Genomic DNA, 20,168 nt, shown 5'->3' on the forward strand with positions numbered 1-20,168 from the left:
TTTCAATAAATGTAATTTGTATAATCACTCTTTTGTCTACATGAAAATGTTAGAGATTCCCTTCAAATCTGTTGATTATTCATATCTTCCTCAGGAATAGTATGTTGAGTTTTTAATGCTAAATGTCTATAATTTTCTCACAGGATATAGAATGAGACAAAACTGTTTGTATCCATTGTGTATGAATGCTTCAGCTCTTCAGACCAACATAGTAAGATGTGAGCATGTTCCTAATTGTCTTGGTATGCAGCCTAGGTCTTCTCTGTTTAATAAAGCAAATCTGCCACTTTATATTGTAGAATTTGTTAAATTAAAGCAGTCTTTAATTGTTTGTCCTAAACATAGCAATATATGCTTTTGAAATGTAACATGTCTTTGAAAAAAGGACAGTAGGCCTATACAGTTTATATTGTGTATCAGCTTTAGCTTGAAAATACATAGATGTGTTTTTTTTTTATCTATAAAATAAATAAATAGACAGACAGACACTTTATCAATCCCAAATTAGGAAATTATTTAACAGCAGCAGTGTTTTCACGTATTAAAATAGTTAAAGTTGGAATAAAGTATAAACTACACAACAGAAGTATAATGCACAGCAATCCATAAGAGAAGTCCGATATGCGTCTCCTCCAAACCCTCTTCCACCTTCCCACCCCCCTCCCTCTGTACCTGTTTACAGGAAATCAAATCCTGGTTCACCTCAAATTTCCTAAAACTCAACAGTGATAAAACTGAGGTAGTCCTCATTGGTTCAAAACTCACACTCACCAAGCAACCCAGTTTTACTCTCACCATCGACAACTCCCCGGTTTCCCCCTCCCCTCAGGTCAAGAGTCTGGGTGTCGTCCTTGACAGCACCCTCTCCTTCCACACCCATATCAACAACACCATCCGGTCTGCCTATTTTCATCTCAGAAACATCAACCGCCTCCGCCCCTCACTCCCCACAGTGCCGCTATCCTGGTCCACTCTCTCGTCACCTCCCGCTTGGACTATTGCAATTCCCTTCTCTATGGTCTCCCCCACAAACACCTACACAAACTCCAACTGGTCCAAAACGCTGCTGCCCGTATCATCACCAGAACCCCTGTCATCAGTCACATCACCCCTGTACTACACCAACTCCACTGGCTTCCCATTAAACACCGCATTGACTACAAGATCCTATTTCATACTTTCAAAGCCATTCATAACCTCGCCCCCCCATACCTGTCTGACCTTGTCCATGTCAACATTCCCACCCGGTCTCTTAGGTCTGCCTCCTCCATCACTCTCAAAGTTTTCCCAGCCCGTCTCTCCACCATGGGGTCAAGAGCCTTCAGCCGCTCTGCCCCTCACCTCTGGAACTCCCTCCCCCCTGATATTAGAAACATGGACACTATCACCACTTTCCAAACTCACCTCAAAACCCACCTGTTCAGGCAAGCGTATGGCTGACCTGTGCTGCAAGCTGTATGTTTTTAGTAGTTATGTTTTTAAACTGTGTTTTGCTTTTAACTATGTTTGTAAAAATTGTTTTTAACCTTGTTGTACGGCGACCTTGAGTGCCTTGAAAGGCGCCTTATAAAATAAATGCATTATTATTATTATTATTATTAAACTCCCAAGGAGACACCAACACTAACGTGGCCGAGTGGACTCCGGAGTTTGCTGCATGAGTTGCACTGTATGATCTGTGGTGTAGTGGGCTGTCACTCAAAAACGGAGTAGCCAATGGGGACACACCCCTGAAAGTCCCGCCCACCTGGGAGGTTTGTGTCAAAATCGAAAACTGAGGTTACCTACTGTAACCCCAGCTTCTATGAGTAAATGGCGCAGCCTTCTAAGGCTATCGCTATTGGGTAATCCCCCTGCGCACCCGCGCAGCACTGAAACACTTGTAGTCCACGCCCACCCGCAAGGTGGGCCCCGCCCTCGGGCCTCTTTCCGGTATAAATAGGAAGGAGGCCCGGCAATCTGCTCCCATACAAAATAACTTTTCTTCAGCTATTCGTAGAGCCAGTGGGGCCCAGCACTTAGAGGGCTGCGCCATTTACTCATAGAAGCTGGGGTTACATTAGGTAACCTCAGTTCTATTTCGTATATGGCTTCGCCCTCTAAGGCTATCGCTATTGGGTTAAGGGCGAAGCATGATGTAGTCTGCGCCCCACTGGGTCCACCCGTCCACAGACACACCTGCTCAATAACACCCCATGCCTGTTGTGCCATGCGTAATGGCGCATCACCGTCCCTGGAACATAGCAAAACATGCCTATCTTACCTGACGGGATGAAGGCTGGGAACAATACATAACCAGCCGCTGTGAGAAAGTGGAGACGAAGGTCCCACCTTGCCCAGCGATCATAGAAGGGGAACAGCAGCTCTCTGCGTGTCAGACAGGAGAGTGCCCAGCTGGATCCCTGACGTCACTCACTCTGACAAGACACTCCGTACCAAAAATGTGTTAGAGGAAAAAAAAAGGAAACATCCCTCTCATAAGAGGGAAAAAGGGCCGCTCTCCGCGTGCCGAGAGGCAGGAGATAGGCGCACGGCTGGATCCCTGACGTCACTCACTCTGACAAGACACTCCGTACAGGGTGTGTCAGAGAGGAATGGGAGACATCCCTTAAATAAAATTGAATAAATGAACAGGGGGAAGACCAAGATGCAGCAGTGCAAATGTCTCCACTGACATTCCTCCGTGCAAAGCCGCGGAGGAGGACATTCCTCTGGTGGAGTGCGCATTGATGTTCTCCAGGGGATCCACCCCATGAGGAGACATATGCCTGTGACACAGCTTCACACAGCCAGTGTGACAGCCGTTGTGCAGACAGAGGCGGCCCTAACGAGCGCTCTCTATAATGCAAAAACAGGCGCTGAGAATGGCGCAAGGCAGCCGTGCGCGCCACTAGCAGGACAGCGCGCGCACAGGACAGAGGAGATGAGACGCGGCTTCTTCCTCCAACCTGTGAGGAGGGGGAAAGAAGCCATCCAAGCTGATCACTATTCACTCATGACTCTAACGAGCTTGTGATTACCTTTGGCATAAAAGCCGGGTTAGGGCGTAAAACAGCCCAGACCTGTGCACGTGACACAGGTCTGAGTCTCCGTACTCCTCGCATAACACGGCTGCTGCGCTCTGCGAGCCCCTCTGTTAAATTCGCCGGGAATATACATTGCTCTGAATCGAGCAACGTGTGTGCGCGCCCAGAACAGCAGCCGCCTGGTTGCGTTCAGAAGCTGCGCAGATCGTACTCCTCCCTGGCGATTGAGGTAGGCTGCTTCCATAGCCGTGGCCTGTTGTCTGTGCGAATCAACACATTGATTGTACAGCAACGGGGCGACTCCCCCGTTTTTTTCCGAGATTTTGAAAAATAGCGGAGTAAAAACCGCACAAGACACTGTTCCTGGGATGACAGGAGTGTTTCTTGTATCCCATGGAACTGCTAGGGGGGAGAGGCTTCTCTGTGATGTGCCGTAATGGTCGTCATGGTGATTAGCCACGCCATCAACGCCGCTGCCCGTGAGGCAAAAGGGCTGCGAGGGAGTTTCCACACGCTGCATTTCACTCCGTCTCTCATCATGAGGCGCGTACACGCCCAGGGGTTGAGAGGTGTGTGCATGCTGTCCACACGAGGCATTATACAGATGTAGCACTTCATTTCAGACTCCAGCTTACAGCTTCCTGCCTACGACCTGCCAAAGACCAGTATAGAGTAGAGATGTTAAGATTCACCGATTCGCATCGGTGCACCGGCATAAACGTTCAAGATGCGAGTGCACCGGTTGAAAGAGTGCACATCGGCTACAGTTTGGGTTGAACCGGGTTGAACTCGCGATGCATCGATTGCGTAGCGTCTTTGCATCGGTAAAAAAACGATTCATTCATATAAAATCCCCTCATCTTGTCAACGCTCAGCAGAGACGATCTTTGATATTTGCTTCGCCACTACGGAGAACGAGAGTCTCAGTTATCAACACACACGGAAGTTGAGGAGAAAGAGAAACACAGCGCACCGAAAAGTACCTACAAATCAAACGTTCGGCAACACTTCGGATTGTTCAAGAAAGACGGTGTAATAGTCATGTATGCTATATAGTTGACCGCAGGTCATGGAGAGTAATAAGGTGTCCGTAGACCTTTTTATGAGGTATCTTTATTACTTAACAGGTCTACAGCCATGATACATAGATCCGTCCTAGATGCGGACTTGCATACACACAGTATCACTCCGCAGCCGCACCCCATCAGTAACGTCCTGATGGTATATGTGCGCGGCACTATTACTACAGACGGTCAACTTGAAAAATCACTCGCAAATTGTTAACGATGCCGAGCCGCTTTAAAGTACACAAGTAGTACGAGGAACTTAGCGACGCACATAAAGAGGCGACGTGGGGTCTGCGGCTGAAAAGAGAAACCTGAAAGTGAGACATATGAGTTAAATCACTCAGTGAGGTGTTCTGTCAGAGAGAGGTGTTTAGCTTACAGCAGCCTGTGAGGGCCAATAATAATTTAAATGTCTTCCTTACTGTAAGCAGTTATGAAATACCTGTTTGTGAAAGGTTTTTTTTTTTCTTTATTGTTCAGATCGAAACCACTGCTTTCTGCTCACTGGTGAGTTAGCCTCTGAGTGTTAAGCACATCAGGCTGGCAGCTGTATGGGCATTGCTCTATGGTAGCTGTTATTTGCACATTGTTAATCATGAGCAATGCATCCTTACATTGTTTAACTGTGAGGTGTTATACAATTGTACTCTGGAGAGCTTTTAAAGGTAAAAAAATAAACGGCATGATGGGATGTGCAGTACCAAATATGTAAAGCACTTTTTTGTTAATGTATGATATGCTGCATATAAGGAATAAAACAAAAATCCTCTGTCGTACCATATCGAAGTATCATTATTTTTGCATCGTGTTGAATCGCATCGTATCGCCCCGAATCGCATAATGTTGAATCAAATCGTATCGAACTGTATCGCAACAGGGGTGAATCGTATCGTATCGCATCGCCTGGTGTTTCAAAGGTATCGTTAATGTATCGTATCGTGGCAACGTATCGAGATGCGCATCGCATCGGCCTCAGTGATGGAGATGCACATTCTTAGTATAGAGGAATGTTAAGCCCTCCCACTATTTTCCAAGAGGGCGTTGCCAGATTTTCAATTTCAGGTTTTAATCAGGAGATGGCGCTTCATTCACAAATACACAAAGACAAGTTTCATGGACTTTCAGTTGTGTTTTGAAGAGCATTTGAACACATCAATATTTTAGATCAACTAAAGTATATCTAATCTTGTAATTCAATAATATATACTCTTTATATATTAAATAATCATAATTATAATGTAAATGTTTACATTACACTTCTTTATTTGTTATGCTCATACTTTAACCTTTACAATCGTTTGCTTTAATATGCAGTATATGTTTTGTATATTTTTGTGTTTGCTTCCTCCTGCTCCCTTTCGGACACATACTGTATGATTTATTGTTATTATTAATATGAAGATATTATTAATATAAGATAAGATGTTACTTTATTGATTGAATATTTTAGTTTAGAATGTGCTGTCCCACGGTAATTCAGAAGGCTCACAGGTCACATTCCGACCATTATTTAAAACAATAGGTGCTTTCACACCGTCTACAGTTTGATTTGTATAGAGGGAGCTCTGTCAGTTTTCGAATTACCCATTTGCTTTCGGGGAGCCCTATTTTTCAGAGCACATCCTGCTACTAAATATGTCACACGCACTGTTGACTGGCGCAGCAGCGCGGATGCGATCAATTGCTATAAAAACACTCTTCTACTAATACAGACGGTGTCACTATGCCGGCGGATGTGGCCGTTGTTGAAGCCTCTTCAGGCTCCGTATCGGCAGGCCTCTCCCTCGGTGTGGAGCTGTCAAGCTCGACCCTAACGCCGCTTACAGCCGGCCAACTAAAAGTTGTTTTCCGTTCACGTTGTCATTTTTAGACTCCTTCGCTTCTTTGCTTGTGAATCCAAAAGCTGTGACGCTTGGCTGTTTTCGTTTTGCCATATTTTTTATTACAAAGCCAGAGTTAAAAAAATATCAATATGAACATTTTAAATACCGCGCCGGCATCACCGCCATAACCATAGCAACGTAAGTAAGAATGCAGCGCCGCCACGTACAGATGGCAACACCCAGACATATTCACAAATATAAAACAAATATTCAGAAACTGTATTGAACAATAACTATCATTTATTTCAAGAACTGTTATTTACAGAAACTCAACATTTCTAATCTGTGTGACACAAATATGCACGATTGTTTTGGGCTCCCCCTATTTATCTCAAAGTCAGTCTTCCGGGGAGCTCCCTCCCTCTTCGGGGGAGCCAAGCTCCCCCTAGCTCCCCCCCATTTCGAACAGTGTCTGTGGCTGAATGGCCAGCGATTAGGTGCGGCGCATTTATCATAGGTGACCAGAGCTAACTGCCTGCCGTCAGATTTCATTTAAAAAACAGATCTGATTTTAAGACTATTTCTGCGCTCATAAAGAATGATAAGATAAAGAATAATGCGTATTGAACTGATTTCATTAATTAGTGAGTTTATTTAATACTAGAACCGCCAATCGGGTCAATTTGTGTGATGTGTGTTGTGTGTGTGCAATGTAACTTTTTTTCAATAAAATATTAAAATCTCCCAGTCCGTGACTTTTCCTGAAAGTGTGTTATGTAGCAACCTATGTTGTTAAAAATTGCATTCTAATAGCGGGATTTCACGGGTTTAGGTAGGCCTATACAAAAACCTCTGGCGGTTCTAGTGTTAAGGTAATTAGGTACAGTAGAAGCCCTTTTTTATCAGTAACTAATTTAGCAGTTGAACATAAAAGTCAACTAACTGAGGGTCACTTGCAATGACAGTGTTGTGTCTAACTGTAAGCTTGTCACTCAGAGTAACCTACCGTTAATTTAGCTGCTGGAGAAGAAAGATGTCCCCCAAGGCTCCGTGCTTGGTCCCCTACTTTTCTCCATTTACATGCTCCCCCTTGGCCAGATCATACGTCACTTCGGTCTCAATTTCCACTGCTACGCTGATGACACTCAGCTCTATCTCAGCACCTCACCATCTGCCTAGCTCCCTCCACAGTCTCTGGTCAATTTTCTCCATGCCATAAAAACCTGGATGACAGCAAATCTGCTCAAACTCAACAGTAAGAAGACTGAGCTCATGGTTGTGGCCCCCAAGGCACTGCTCCGGAAGGTTGGGGATCTCCTCCTCCACATTGACGGCTGTTCCATCTCCCCGTCTCCCGAAGTCCGTAACCTGGGTCTCATCCTTGACTCAACTCTCTCATTTCGGTCACATATCAAATCCGTCACCAAGTCTGCCTTCTATCGCCTCTGGAACATCTCCCGTCTACGACCATCACTCTCCGATTCCGTGGCCGAGACCCTCATCCATGCATTCGTCTCCTCCCGGTTGGACTACTGCAACGGAGTCCGGTTCGGGGTTCCCAGTAAAGCCCTGGACAGGCTCCAGTATGTGCAGAACTCGGCTGCCAGGGTGCTCACTCACACCAAGCCCTGGCAGCACATCACCCCCACCCTCATCCACCTCCACTGGCTCCCAGTCAAGCACCGTATCACATATAATCTCCTTCTTCTGACCTACAAATCTCTCCATGCCCTCCCCCCCGAATACCTGTCTGACCTTCTCCGCCACCACAATCCATCCCGGAAGCTCCGATCGTCTGGACAGGATCTCCTCTCTACCCCCCGCACCAGGTTGCGGACTTTCGGTGACAGAGCTTTCAGTGTAGCATCCCCCACCCTCTGGAACTCTCTCCCCCCCGAAATCCGCAGCGCCCCAACCCTGGACACTTTCAAAAAAAGCCCTCAAAACGCACCTTTTCACCAAGGCTTTCCCCACTATATAGTTAGTTTGATAGGTTTATTTTTCCGCTACTTGCTTGCTCCCCACCCCTGACCTGTCTGCCTCTTTTCCCCTACTCCCCCCCCTGCCCGACTTGTGAAGCGACCTTGGGTTTCTTGAAAGGCGCTATATAAATATTATGTATTATTATTATTATTAAGGGGGGAGGGGGGGGAGAGAGACCGTGTGGCTATAAAGATAAAAAGACTTAAGCCTTGCACAGAGGCATGAAAATACATTTTCAAAATGCTCAACAGTGCTGCCAAAATTATAAACTGACTGCTACACAATTTAAAATAAATGCTTTTATATATTTCTATTAGATGTGACTCTTTGGCGTTTCTGTTATTATTAACACTGCTGCTTTAGTTGTTCTGACTGCTAAAATCCTCTGTTATTCCGTGGGGTCGGGGAGCCGGGGGCTCGGATCCTTGTCACCTTTTTCATACCTGATGAGTTTGCATCCCTGTATGTTAAAAAGCCTCAGTCACCTTAATTCATGTAATAAAAACATCTCAGGTCAGTAACACTCAAAGCTAAATGTGCAATACCATGTTCAGCTATGTTACTATTTATAATGTTATTGTTGTTACATCAGAAGATGTACATATTGGAATGATTTCTTAACTTACAGTAGGCTATTTTTTACAATGTGTGTTGGAAGGATTTATTAAATTACTATGAATATTGTCATTGTTGAAGGCTTTTAGAGAAGGGTGAACTATAAGCCTGAATTACATAACATTTTATACCTAAAAACATAAAAGCCACAATAAATAAATCACAATTATTCTAGTTATTTTTACCTCCCGTATTGCTTTCAACCCACCAGCTTTTATGGTTTTGTTACGTCACTAACTGTAAGCTTGTCAAATACAGTCTATGGTCACTCAGAGTAACCTACAGTTAATTTAGCTGCTGGAGAAGAAAGATCAGGGGGGGAGGGGGGGGAGAGAGCTGTGGTTGATGGGCCATTAGTTGTGTAAATACACAGCTGAGAGCTGCCGTTTCATTCAGACTGTTTAAAAAACGGTAACAACGGACTATTTTTCTGAGCGGATGCATGTCAATTTAAATCAATACATACAACTATATTTTAAATCAATACATACAACTATTTTTTAAATCAATAAAAACATTTTCTAAATCCATAAAAGCATTTAAATTAATATTGGGAGTCATGTCGTTACTTTGTTGAGAATGTGGCCGTGTAATAAGCGGGATAATTTGCAGCGACTTGTTCCTTATGGGGAAAATAACACCCGTCATGTGTGTGTAGAGGTGTGTGTGGTTAAAACACTTTCATGAAGTGAAGGAGGTTTTCCTTCTATAAAACAGCTGTGGGCAGCAGTGAGTGTCAGGGACATGAATTCATAGATCAAGGCAGACTGGTGCACACACTCTCCTGTCCTGCCAGGCGACACGCCCGTTCTAAGCCTTGTCCCTCACTCCTCACATCCCAAGCATCCCCAAAAAGTGTATTATGTTGTTACATCTCAGATGTTATGTTTAAGTTATGCTCTGTCTATGTTCAGTGATGCAAACTTGTCACCTTTCGGCGAAATTCGCCGTTTTGAATCCAAAATAAGTCGTTTGTGTGATTCATGTAGATCTGCAATACAAATATTTTTGGGGTATAGGGGGGTCTGGGACCCGGAGTAATCTGCGGCCGTGAGCTGTTATGTGCCATCATGACACGCATGGTGTTCTTTTTTTATATATTATAATGAAGTAAGAGCTGTGTGCTCGAGTCTTCCTGACTTTTCGGCTCTGCTCATGGATGTATAATAAGGCTCTGCTGCTCCGAGATGATGGTCTAGCTTCAGCAGCTACATTACCTACAGGTGCGTTCGTTAATATTAACTGTGCGTCCGGAGTCACTGTGGCACAGACTGGACCGCTGGTGAACAGCTGTTAGAACGGGCCGTTCAGGTGTTCAGAGCAGAGCTCCCTGTCGGAGCGGCAGAGCGTGATGTGAACTGAAAAGTTTTTCTGTGGCAATATTATTTAAGGAATCGTTGAGCTAGCTAGCTAGCATACATTGTCACTATCTGCTAACGTTAGCTTTAGCCTTCTATTTCTAATAGTTTTTTTCATAGGCTATAAACAGAGGTGGTATAAGTATATATATATTGTAGGCTACTTGAGTAAAAGTAGAAGTACTCAGATCTTGTACTTGAGTAAAAGTAGAAGTACTCAGGTCTTGTACTTGAGTAAAAGTAGAAGTACTCAGATCTTGTACTTGAGTAAAAGTAGAAGCACACAGATCTTGTACTAGAGTAAAAGTAGAAGTACTCAAATCTTGTACTTGAGTAAAAGTAGAAGCACTCAGGTCTTGTACTTGAGTAAAAGTAGAAGCACACAGATCTTGTACTCGAGTAAAAGTAGAAGTACTCAGATCTTGTAGTTGAGTAAAAGTAATAGTCCCAGAGTTTAGGAATACTCTGCTACAGATGAAAGTCCTTCATTCAAAATGTTCCTCAAGTAAAAGTAGAAAAGTATTATCATCAAAATATAGTGAAAGTAGCGACAGTAAAAGTAGTCATTGTGCAGATTGGTCCATTTCAGAATAATATGATATGTTTTATAATGATTGATCATGTGTTCTCAAAGCTGGTAAAGGTGCAGCTAGTTTGAATGACTTTGTATACTGCAGGGTAGCTTGTGGATTTAGTCCAGGTGGAGCTAAAGTCGGATTTAACACTTGATTATATTTCACATCATTCATCCACATCTGTAAAGTAACTAAAGGTATTACATACATGGAGTGGAGGAAAAGTACAGCATGTACCTCTCAACTGTAGTGGAGTAGAAGAACAAAGTAGCAAAACATTGAAATACTTAAATAAAGTACAAGTATCTCAAAATTGTGCCCAAGTATAGTACTTGTTGAGTTTATGAACTTAGTTACTTTACACGATGTGGCTATAAAGATAAAAAGACTTAAGCCTTGCACAGAGGCATGAAAATACATTTTCAAGATGCTCAACAGTGCTGCCAAAATTATAAACTGACTGCTACACAATTTAATATAAATGCTTTTATACATTTCTATTAGATGTGACTCTTTGGCGTTTCTGTTATTATTAACACTGCTGCTTTAGTTGTTCTGACTGCTAAAATCCTCTGTCATTCCGTGGGGTGGGGGAGCCGGGGGCTCGGATCCTTGTCACCTTTTTCATACCTGATGAGTTTGCATCCCTGTATGTTAAAAAGCCTCAGTCACCTTAATTCATGTAATAAAAACCTCTCAGGTCAGTAACACTCAAAGCTAAATGTGCAATACCATGTTCAGCGATGTTACTATTTATAATGTTATTGTTGTTACATCAGAAGATGTACATATTGGAATGATTTCTTAACTTACAGTAGGCTATTTTTTACAATGTGTGTTGGAAGGATTTATTAAATTACTATGAATATTGTCATTGTTGAAGGCTTTTAGAGAAGGGTGAACTATAAACCTGAATTACATAACATTTTATACCTAAAAACATAAAAGCCACAATTAATCAATCACAATTATTCTAGTTATTTTTACCTCCCGTATTGCTTTCAACCCACCAGCTTTTATGGTGTTGTTACGTCACTAACTGTAAGCTTGTCACATACAGTCTATGGTCACTCAGAGTAACCTACTGTTAATTTAGCTGCTGGAGAAGAAAGATCAAGGGGGGAGGGGGGGGGGAGTGAGCTGTGGTTGATGGGCCATTAGTTGTGGAAATACACAGCTGAGAGCTGCCGTTTCATTCAGACGGTTTAAAAAACGGTAACATCGGACTATTTTTCTTAGCGGATGCATGTCAATTTAAATCAATACATACAACTATTTTTTAAATCCATAAAAACATTTCCTCCGCTACGCTTTGGGATCCTGATCGACCGACGAAGCTCCATTAAAATATACATATTTTTGGTGAATTACTGAGTTTAGGCACGTTAATAACGTTTTAATGAAGTTGAATACACTATATTCATATGTGTCAGTGATTTCATGTCAATTTGGCGAACATAAACATAAATGATCGTGGTGAAGATGATGATTAAATTAGGATTACAAATCGAGAGCCGGGCTGCATTTCCTCACGTTCGTTTTTTTCGAATAACAACATTATTTTGTTAAATAATAACATGGTGATGTTTTGTAAATGATTACATGTCTCTTATTTAGCACAGTAGTATGATATCCGTGACATATGGATCTTAACAAAGTTCCGCTGTACATCCAGCGTACTGTATCTGACTTTATTTCACATGAGCTCCAGTGTGGAACCCCACTGCACCTCCTGGTGGATAAATGATCCATTGCAGCTGGCTTCATTATAATTACATGTATCTATCACGGGGGCGGTCTCAAGTCAAACTGGAGGTTTTCCCTTGAGCGAGGGCAGATCACGTACCAATCACGGCCCTCGCGTTTCAAACTGTCTGAAATGAATCGCTACATCTGTAACGGTGCTCGTAGGTTATTATGACCGTGTGTAGGAGGCATATCTGGGACAGAGGAATACCGCAAGCTCTGCAGTTTATAAACCAATAGGTTAAAAACAGCAGGCTTCTGCAGCGAATGAACCACCTCTGAAGTCCCCCTGTTGGAAGAGACCCAGGGGTATCATCACGTGACCAGCTGACGCCAACGCAGAGCAGCTGTGTCACGGAGAGGGCTGTGTGGGTTGTGACACGCTGGAGGAGAGCTGTCAGTTCCTCCACTGGCTGCCGCGAGAGTCGCGCTCTCATGCTGGCTGAGTTTAATTCCACTCCCAGATAACGATTGTCTGAGAGGGAAGAGGACAGCTCTTCTTCCAATTTATTATGAAACCCAGGCTTTGACAGATGCGATACGAGATGTACCGTCTGTAAAGCGACTTCCTCCCTGGAGCGAGCCAGCAAATAGCAGGTCGTCCAGAGAAAACCACACTCTCATCCCTCCTCTGTGTAGTGGCTCCAGCCTTCTCTACACAAAAATGCGAGGCGCCAGGAAATATCCGAACGGCAGACGATTGTCTGGTCTGATATTCCCTGAAATGAGAAAACGCAGGAATTTCCTGTGTTTTGGGATGATGGGTACGTGGAAGTATGCATCCTTCAGGTGGAAGTGAACCACTCGTCCTGGTGAACACATTCCGGCACCTGTTTGATCGTCAGCATGTGGAGTACTGACAGATCGAGGATGTCTCATTCCCCCAGTCTTTTTCGGGATTAGAAAAATAACGGGAGTGAAAACCCCTGATTTTCCTCCCTTTGAGGAACCCTGGAAATATCCTCTTTAAACAGGAGTTCCAGCAGCTCGGATTGGAGCGCAAGACATAGCTTCTGGAATAACAGGACTGTTTCCTGTATCCCATTGAACTGTGGGGGAGAGAGGCGAACTGCAGGACGTATCCTCTGCTGATCAGCCTGCTCATCCATCTGTCCATCAGACACACGCGCTGCCACTCTGAGAAAAACTTTGAGAGCGGGCGCACGTGCTCGAGATGTGTTTTTGGTCGTCATGGTGGCGAGCCACGCCATGCCAGAGCCCCTGCCGCCGCTGCCTGTGAGGCAACCCAAGGTTTGCTTGGACCGAAAGGGCTGCGCGGGGGCCTCCACACGCTGCGTCTCACTCCGACTCTCATCATGAGGCGGGTACACGCTCAGGGGATGGATGGAGATGTGGCAGTGCTGCCCACATGAGGCGTTAACGGCGCTCATGGGTTTATTAAGGCCGTGTGTACGAGGCGTATCTCGGACAGAGGAATGCCGCGAGCTCTGTAGTTTATTAACCAACAGGTTAAAACCAGGCTTCTGCAGTGAGCCCTGTTGTCTACTAATCAACAGATTAGTGGCAGCCGGCTTAATTAGCGCGCTCTGAAATGTATTAACCGACAGGTTAAAACCAGGGTTTAGAAACGAGCCCTGCTGGCTATTAACCGACAGGTTATAGGCAGCTGGTTTACACAGGGCGTGAGGCAACCCAAGGTGGGCTTGGACCGAAAGGGCTGCGCGTGGGCCTCCACACGCTGCGTCTCACTCCGACTCTCATCATGAGGCGCGTACACGCTCAGGGGATGGATGGAGGTGTGTGCAGTGCTGCTCACATGAGGCGTTATAACGGCGCTCATGGGTTTATTATGACCGTGTGTAGGAGGCGTATCTCGGACAGAGGAATGCCGCGAGCTCTACAGGTTATTAACCGAGGTTAAAACCGGCAGGCTGCTGCAGGGAGCCCTGCTCTCTACTTAATCAACAGATTAGTGGCAGCCGGCTTAATTAGCGAGCTCTGCAGTTTATTAACCAATAGGTTAAAACCAGCAGGCTTCTGCGGCAAGCCCTAGGCGCCGTGGCGCTGCGGGCACTGGAATGCTGCTCATTCCCCCGTTCTGGCTTCTCTGTGATGTGCTGTGCTGGTCGTCATGGTGACGAGACACGCCATTGTACGGTGGCTGGGAAGTGCAATGGACAATTAAAAAGTGTGAAACATTTTAACAAAGCTTGAGACAAATTTAAATTTTATAAAACAAAATTACATTTGCAAAAACACTTTTACCAAGGATAAAACAATTTAACATTAACAAAAACAAATTAACAAAATGCAAAACACTTTAGCATTTCCCGAAACACTTTAACATTTCCCGAAACACATTAACATTTCCCGAAACACATTTACAAACCAGAATCAAACCGGAAGTGACGTGACGTGACGTGACCATAGGACGTGACGTGATTGGCTCAAATTTAAATTTGTTTTGGCGGAAAGACCGAAGGTGCGAGTGTGTTTCATATACAGTCTATGGTGTGTTTACGTTCGGTAAACATGTTTTGTCCGTTTTGTGGAAACAACCTGGAACAAGTGACACTGTTTTGACTTTCGTTTGGAGGATCTCTGGAGTGTTTAAAGGACACGGACCAGACGGGTGTACCAAGCGCACAGGGGACATCGAAACAGCCGGAAAATGCGAAACAAAGTAAGTGTAGTATTGCGCTAGCTTTGTGATGCTAATGTAAGACATGCAGTAAATAAAAGTTCAATCACAGTTTCATATCAGTCAAATACCAATCCATGTCTTAACGGAATAGCAACGCATTGAGCTAATATGCTAGTTTTTATTTTTAGGTTTTCCGTAAACCTTAATGCACACTTGCTTTTGCTGATTGTTGGAGCTGCTAATTTTTATATTTTTATTGGAACTATTCATAGCAGAACAACCAGGCCGATCCTATAAACTTTTCATGGAGTACAGAAACTCAAAGTCAAAAGAGAAACAGTCTTCTAACTGTTGGAAAGGAAGACTTAAACAAGAAAAGAGACGAGTCCAGGTAAGCTGCATTAACCGTTTCATAGAAATCTCAGTGTCTCTGTGTGTGTCATTACTTATATCTCTGCTATTTTGCTAGATAAACATAGGAATGATGTCGCCACAAGGAGTTGATTTAAAGCCTCGAAGAGGGAAAACACTCCCGTTGTTTACAGACCCGGAGGTAGCAGCACCTGCTATACTGGAACGAGCTGTCCAGAAAATGAAAGCCTTTAACAAGGACATGGATGAAGGACCGTACGTCCTTTTGTATCCAGACTGCTCAGAGGTTGTCAATGTGCCTGGTTCAGAAAAGCCATTCACATTGGCAGAATATAAAAAGGACTTAGGAAAGGCATATGCCAGGATCACCCTTTTCATTTGCCTTGAGAAACATTTTAGAGGAGGTTTGTGGATGTTATTATTCAATATTTTAATTGTTTACATGTTAACATCCTTTACTGCAGCATACATAATAATGTGTTGAACGTTTTGCTTTTACTACAGGGGATGATACCTCAGACTCTGATTCGGATATTGTCATCACATCTAGGAGCACAGCTGAATTCAATCAGGCTGACACTGTGGTGCGTAAATGATTTTATTTTAATGTTCATTTATTTATTTTTCATATACATTTGATTTTAAGCAGGAAATCTATATTCTGGTAAATATTTTAGAAGAACCAACTTGGCAGTTACAGTCACTATCAGAAACACTCACAACGTTTCACTGTTGATAGACATATGTGGTAAGGGAACAATAATGGAAGCTGTTGATAATTGTACACTTTTACTCTCAGGTATTTGAATTTGAACCACGAAACAAAAGTAGGCCTACTCCAAAACACACACCGGAAAATGAAGGGTAAGTTTGTACTTATTTTTACAAAATAAATAATGTATCTTTAAGTGGATGATAAGAATAGGCCACAGCATTTTCTCTGGTGAACATGGATACAAAAATACCATACATGTCATGTTTAATCTAATTTCAAACAAAAATAATCTGTTATTTATAAATCTTATGGTTCCTCCTACCTCTAAATGTTACTTAAAACTCAACTATACCCTGTATCATGAAGTTAATCATTTTATCAATTTTATCATGTTTCAGGAAAGCACTTGGACATTCATCCACAACTCAGCCTGGACAGGTATTGAGGCAGATTGTGGAAGCCTGATGTTTCTAATGTTCAGTGTTGTTTTGTTACAGACATTTGTATTTGTATTTCAGATAGTAATATCTGATACTGAGGATATGGGTCCACCCAAAACAAATACAGACAAGACTACTTGCTACAGGTAAGTACAAATGTTAGTAACTCACTTACACGAGAAAGACATTTTTGTTTGTAAGATGTTTTAACATGGGAATGATCACTTCCTAACAGTACATACACAGACCTATATGCACCATGTGTTGAAGAAGAGGACGAAGAGCTGGTTGCAGTCAACATGACGAGTTTATTGGACACTGAAATGTAAACGGACAGCTATTACAGTGGCATTACATTTTTTTTTTCTGTACAATATTTCTGGTACAACATTTTTTTTTTTAAACTGTTTGTGCACTCTCTGGAATATCCACTAATAAGGTCACTTTTTTTCCTTTACAGGGAGGAGATGAACATTACATTACCTGCCATTATTGCTAACCTCTCACAGCCTATTGATCATGGAAGAGTCAGCCGGTTCAACATTTCAAGGGCTAATGTTTGGGATGGAGCAGTCAGAGGTTTCAAGCGTACATCGTATTCAGAAAACTGTGACATGCTGGTAAAATTCACTGATGATGCTGGTGTTTTCGAAGAAGGAATTGACTCAGGTGGTCCCAGGAGAGAGTTGTTATCTCTACTGATGAAGAATCTGAAAGACCGGCCCATTTTTGATGGGCCAGACGGACGCCGCTTCTTGGTCTACAATGCAAATGGTATGAATACGGTTAGAAGTGTACTAATACAATTGTTAATGATCATTAACCATATATATCACATGACATATGATTTGTTGCTTGAACAATTTTTCCAAAACGTTGAGTTTCATTACAGTACATTAAAGTATATACTAAATAATGTTTTAATTTGAATACATGTATTCACAGCTGTTAGGGAGGATGAATACTACTTGGCAGGAAAGATGATTGCAGTGTCCAGGGCCACATTTCCTGTCAGAAGATCTTGTACATTATCTTGCAGGCCAGCCTTCATTCAAAGCAACAGTTGATTTAATAGATGAAGAAGTAGGGAAAGCTTTACAAGAGGTGAGAATTGCATACAGCAACAGTGTGGTAGGGTGGATTATTATGTAGTTCCTGCAGTGTTTTGAGACATCTTTACTTTACCTTTATCACATACACCGAATTGGCTTCATTTTTTGTTTTGTGATCAGAATCAGAATACCCTTATTAGTCCCACAGAGGGGACATTTACATTGTTGGAGCAGAATAGAGCCAAAGACAGCTTAATGTTACCTAAGAAGAATGATACAAAACTAGTAAAGATACACAAACACAATTTACAAAAAAAACATCCTGTAATAGAGGATTTAGCAGCCAGGTATATATTGCACAAGGATAGTAGTAATAGTAATATATAAATCTTGCAATGGAATAAAAATGGCAAGAATATACAGTACATGCAGTTATTGACTGGATTGTTTATGTCCATTTTATAATCTTCAGATTGAGAATGCTGCCTCAGTGGATGCCTTGCGAGAAATGACCATGAGACACAGCACAATGTTACAGACAGCAGGTTGTCTGAGACATGTGGCTTCTGTTGAAGGAAAGAAAGATATTGTGTCAGACTACCTCCAGTGGTACATTATTGTCCGAAACTCCTCTGTAATTGAGAGGTAAGATCATATTTGTATGCATGTGATTTTTTTTAAATGTATGTAAGAATTTTTTGTTTAAAATGCCTCATGGTCCCCCTCTTTGGTTTATTCTATGTTTATCTGTTAGCAATTAGTCAGTGTCAAAATATGTGCCTGTGTAGTATAACTGATATGGGACGTCCGTCTCTTCTTTCCCTGCCTGTCTTGTGCCAATCTTTAAGTGCTCATGCCACCCCCCCCTTGTTTTAGGTATTAGGTTACTTAAATGTGACTTTGTGAGGAAAACATTTTTTTGTTCACTCTTCAGATTCAAGGAGGGTCTTTCAGCCCTTCAGTTTTTAAACGCACTACAGTAGCACCCTACTCTGCTGGCCCCGGTCCTGTGCCACTCTGAAAAGCGACTTACTGCTCTGGAACTTGAGCGACTCTTCAAGCCTGACCTCAGTCCACCAGGGAGTAACAGGAGGCTTAGGGAAAGTCAAACTTTGGGCTACTGGGCAGACTATCTCCTCGATTGTGAAGGTTTGTAAATCGCTGTTTTTATAACTATTTCAGGAAACACATTGCCAAAATGTATCTGAACATGTTTTCTTTGCAGAAAGCCAGACTGCTGTGTCTTTGGAAGATGTTTTGATGTTTGCGACTGGGCTGACTTCACTTCCCCCATCTGGATTTAAACCATCGCCAGGAATAGAGTTCCTTGAGTTCCTTGATGACTTCCCAATGGCAAACACATGTTCCAACACATTAAAACTACCACTCCTTGACCCATACAATGTGTTTAAGTCCCAAATGGACTTTGGAATGCAAAATTCTCCAGGATTTGGCTGTTTTTAAGTCATGTGACTGGATTACCCATAGAGTACAGACTCTATGAAGGTCGTTCATAGAGTAAACACTCTATAAAGGTTGTTCATATAGTTGTTGTTAGATGTGAACGTGTTTTTTTTTCTTCTCACAGCTCATGTTGTCCATTTAGTTTGGGACAAAATCTAAGTATTGTTCTATACATGGGCGCGGGAAGGGGGGTGCTGAGGGCGCTGCAGCACCCCCTAGCGGCAGGCAGGGGGTGCGGAGCTCCCCTGTCTGAATTATTATTTGACGGTTATTGCTGCTCCCGCTGTGCATAATCTGTGTAATATGTAGCCAATAAATTCCACATTGTTGGTAAAATAATATTTTGGCCTGCCCCGAATGTTTTTTCTGTAGCCCCGGACAATTCTACCTCAATAATATAATACATTAACCGTGCTTTACGTGAACCTCATCAAGACACTAGAAAGGACGGCAGGACTGTAATTTCCCGTATTCAGTGAATGCAACAGAGGTAAGACACCAGACCAATCAGAGAGTTGCATGGAAATAAAAGTGTGCTTGTGTCATTCAAGCTCGCGGCTCTGTGTGTGCGGAAATAGCGCATTTAGTGTATGTGAGAGAGGGGGAGAGAGACAGGGACCGGTGCCAGCAGCAGGGACCGTGTTGTTGGCATCTGGTTAGCTAGCTGCACTAACGGACATCCGGAGCTGTTTGTTCCACAACAAGCTGGAGGAGAGCTCTCCTCTCAGACTGAGAGGCTCAGGTGAGCTAAAGGACTCTCTGAGTGTTTAGATAGTTAACTTTAGTCTAAGTTATCTCAGTGGGTCTCAAACGGTTTGGTCAAAAATTATTCAAAATATTATTTCCGCGGCACACCTTCATATGATCATTATAGTTATAAAAAAAATAAGAGAATAAAGGAAAAACGGTTATGAAATACTATATGGCAGTAAAACAAGAATACAGTTTGAAAGGGGAGTGATTTGTAAAATATCCATAAAGAAAAAGAACATCTGATTACAGTTGTGTTTCGTCTTTTTGTTGAGAGATGTATCCATAGATCTCTTAATGTTGCTCTCAAAGTGCACCAGATTGATGCTTTTAACTTCAATATTTAAAAAAAATCTTCCCGAGGGAGCATCCCCCCGGACCCCCCTAGAGGAGGTGAGGTCCGCTCCCCACTCGTAAAACATAGCACTTTACCCCTGCTGCCTATATGCCGTGAGCTGATTATCGAGCCTTCATTGTAACAGTCGCGGGTGTACTGTGTGTTTGCGTGTAGGGAGTTTTTGTTGTGCGTGCTCTATAGTGCCCGTAATAGTGTTCACTGGAGTCCAGCGCATCAGCA

The 20,168-nt window shown here is 42.9% G+C and overlaps 2 protein-coding genes and 1 long non-coding RNA gene across 3 annotated transcripts in view; 2 read left to right on the top strand and 1 right to left on the bottom strand.

Annotated features, from left to right (window-relative positions):
• The window catches only part of golt1a (golgi transport 1A), a 45,227-nt gene that overhangs the window by 19,042 nt on the left and 6,017 nt on the right, over nt 1-20,168 (bottom strand). The window lies entirely within an intron of this gene.
• On the top strand, nt 15,310-16,008 carry LOC307039608. Its single transcript, XR_013808274.1, has 3 exons — nt 15,310-15,574; nt 15,675-15,754; nt 15,970-16,008. It is a non-coding gene; the product is annotated as an uncharacterized lncRNA (long non-coding RNA).
• Nucleotides 16,287-17,733, top strand: LOC307039606 (G2/M phase-specific E3 ubiquitin-protein ligase-like). Its single transcript, XM_079681843.1, has 5 exons — nt 16,287-16,323; nt 16,404-16,471; nt 16,561-16,650; nt 16,786-17,099; nt 17,271-17,733. The coding sequence occupies exons 2-5, from the start codon at nt 16,428-16,430 to the stop codon at nt 17,390-17,392; spliced, it is 570 nt and encodes a 189-aa protein (XP_079537969.1). The 5' UTR covers nt 16,287-16,323; nt 16,404-16,427; the 3' UTR covers nt 17,393-17,733.

This window comes from Notothenia rossii (genome assembly GCF_949606895.1).
Source record: "Notothenia rossii genome assembly, chromosome: 5".
Taxonomy (NCBI): domain Eukaryota; kingdom Metazoa; phylum Chordata; class Actinopteri; order Perciformes; family Nototheniidae; genus Notothenia; species Notothenia rossii.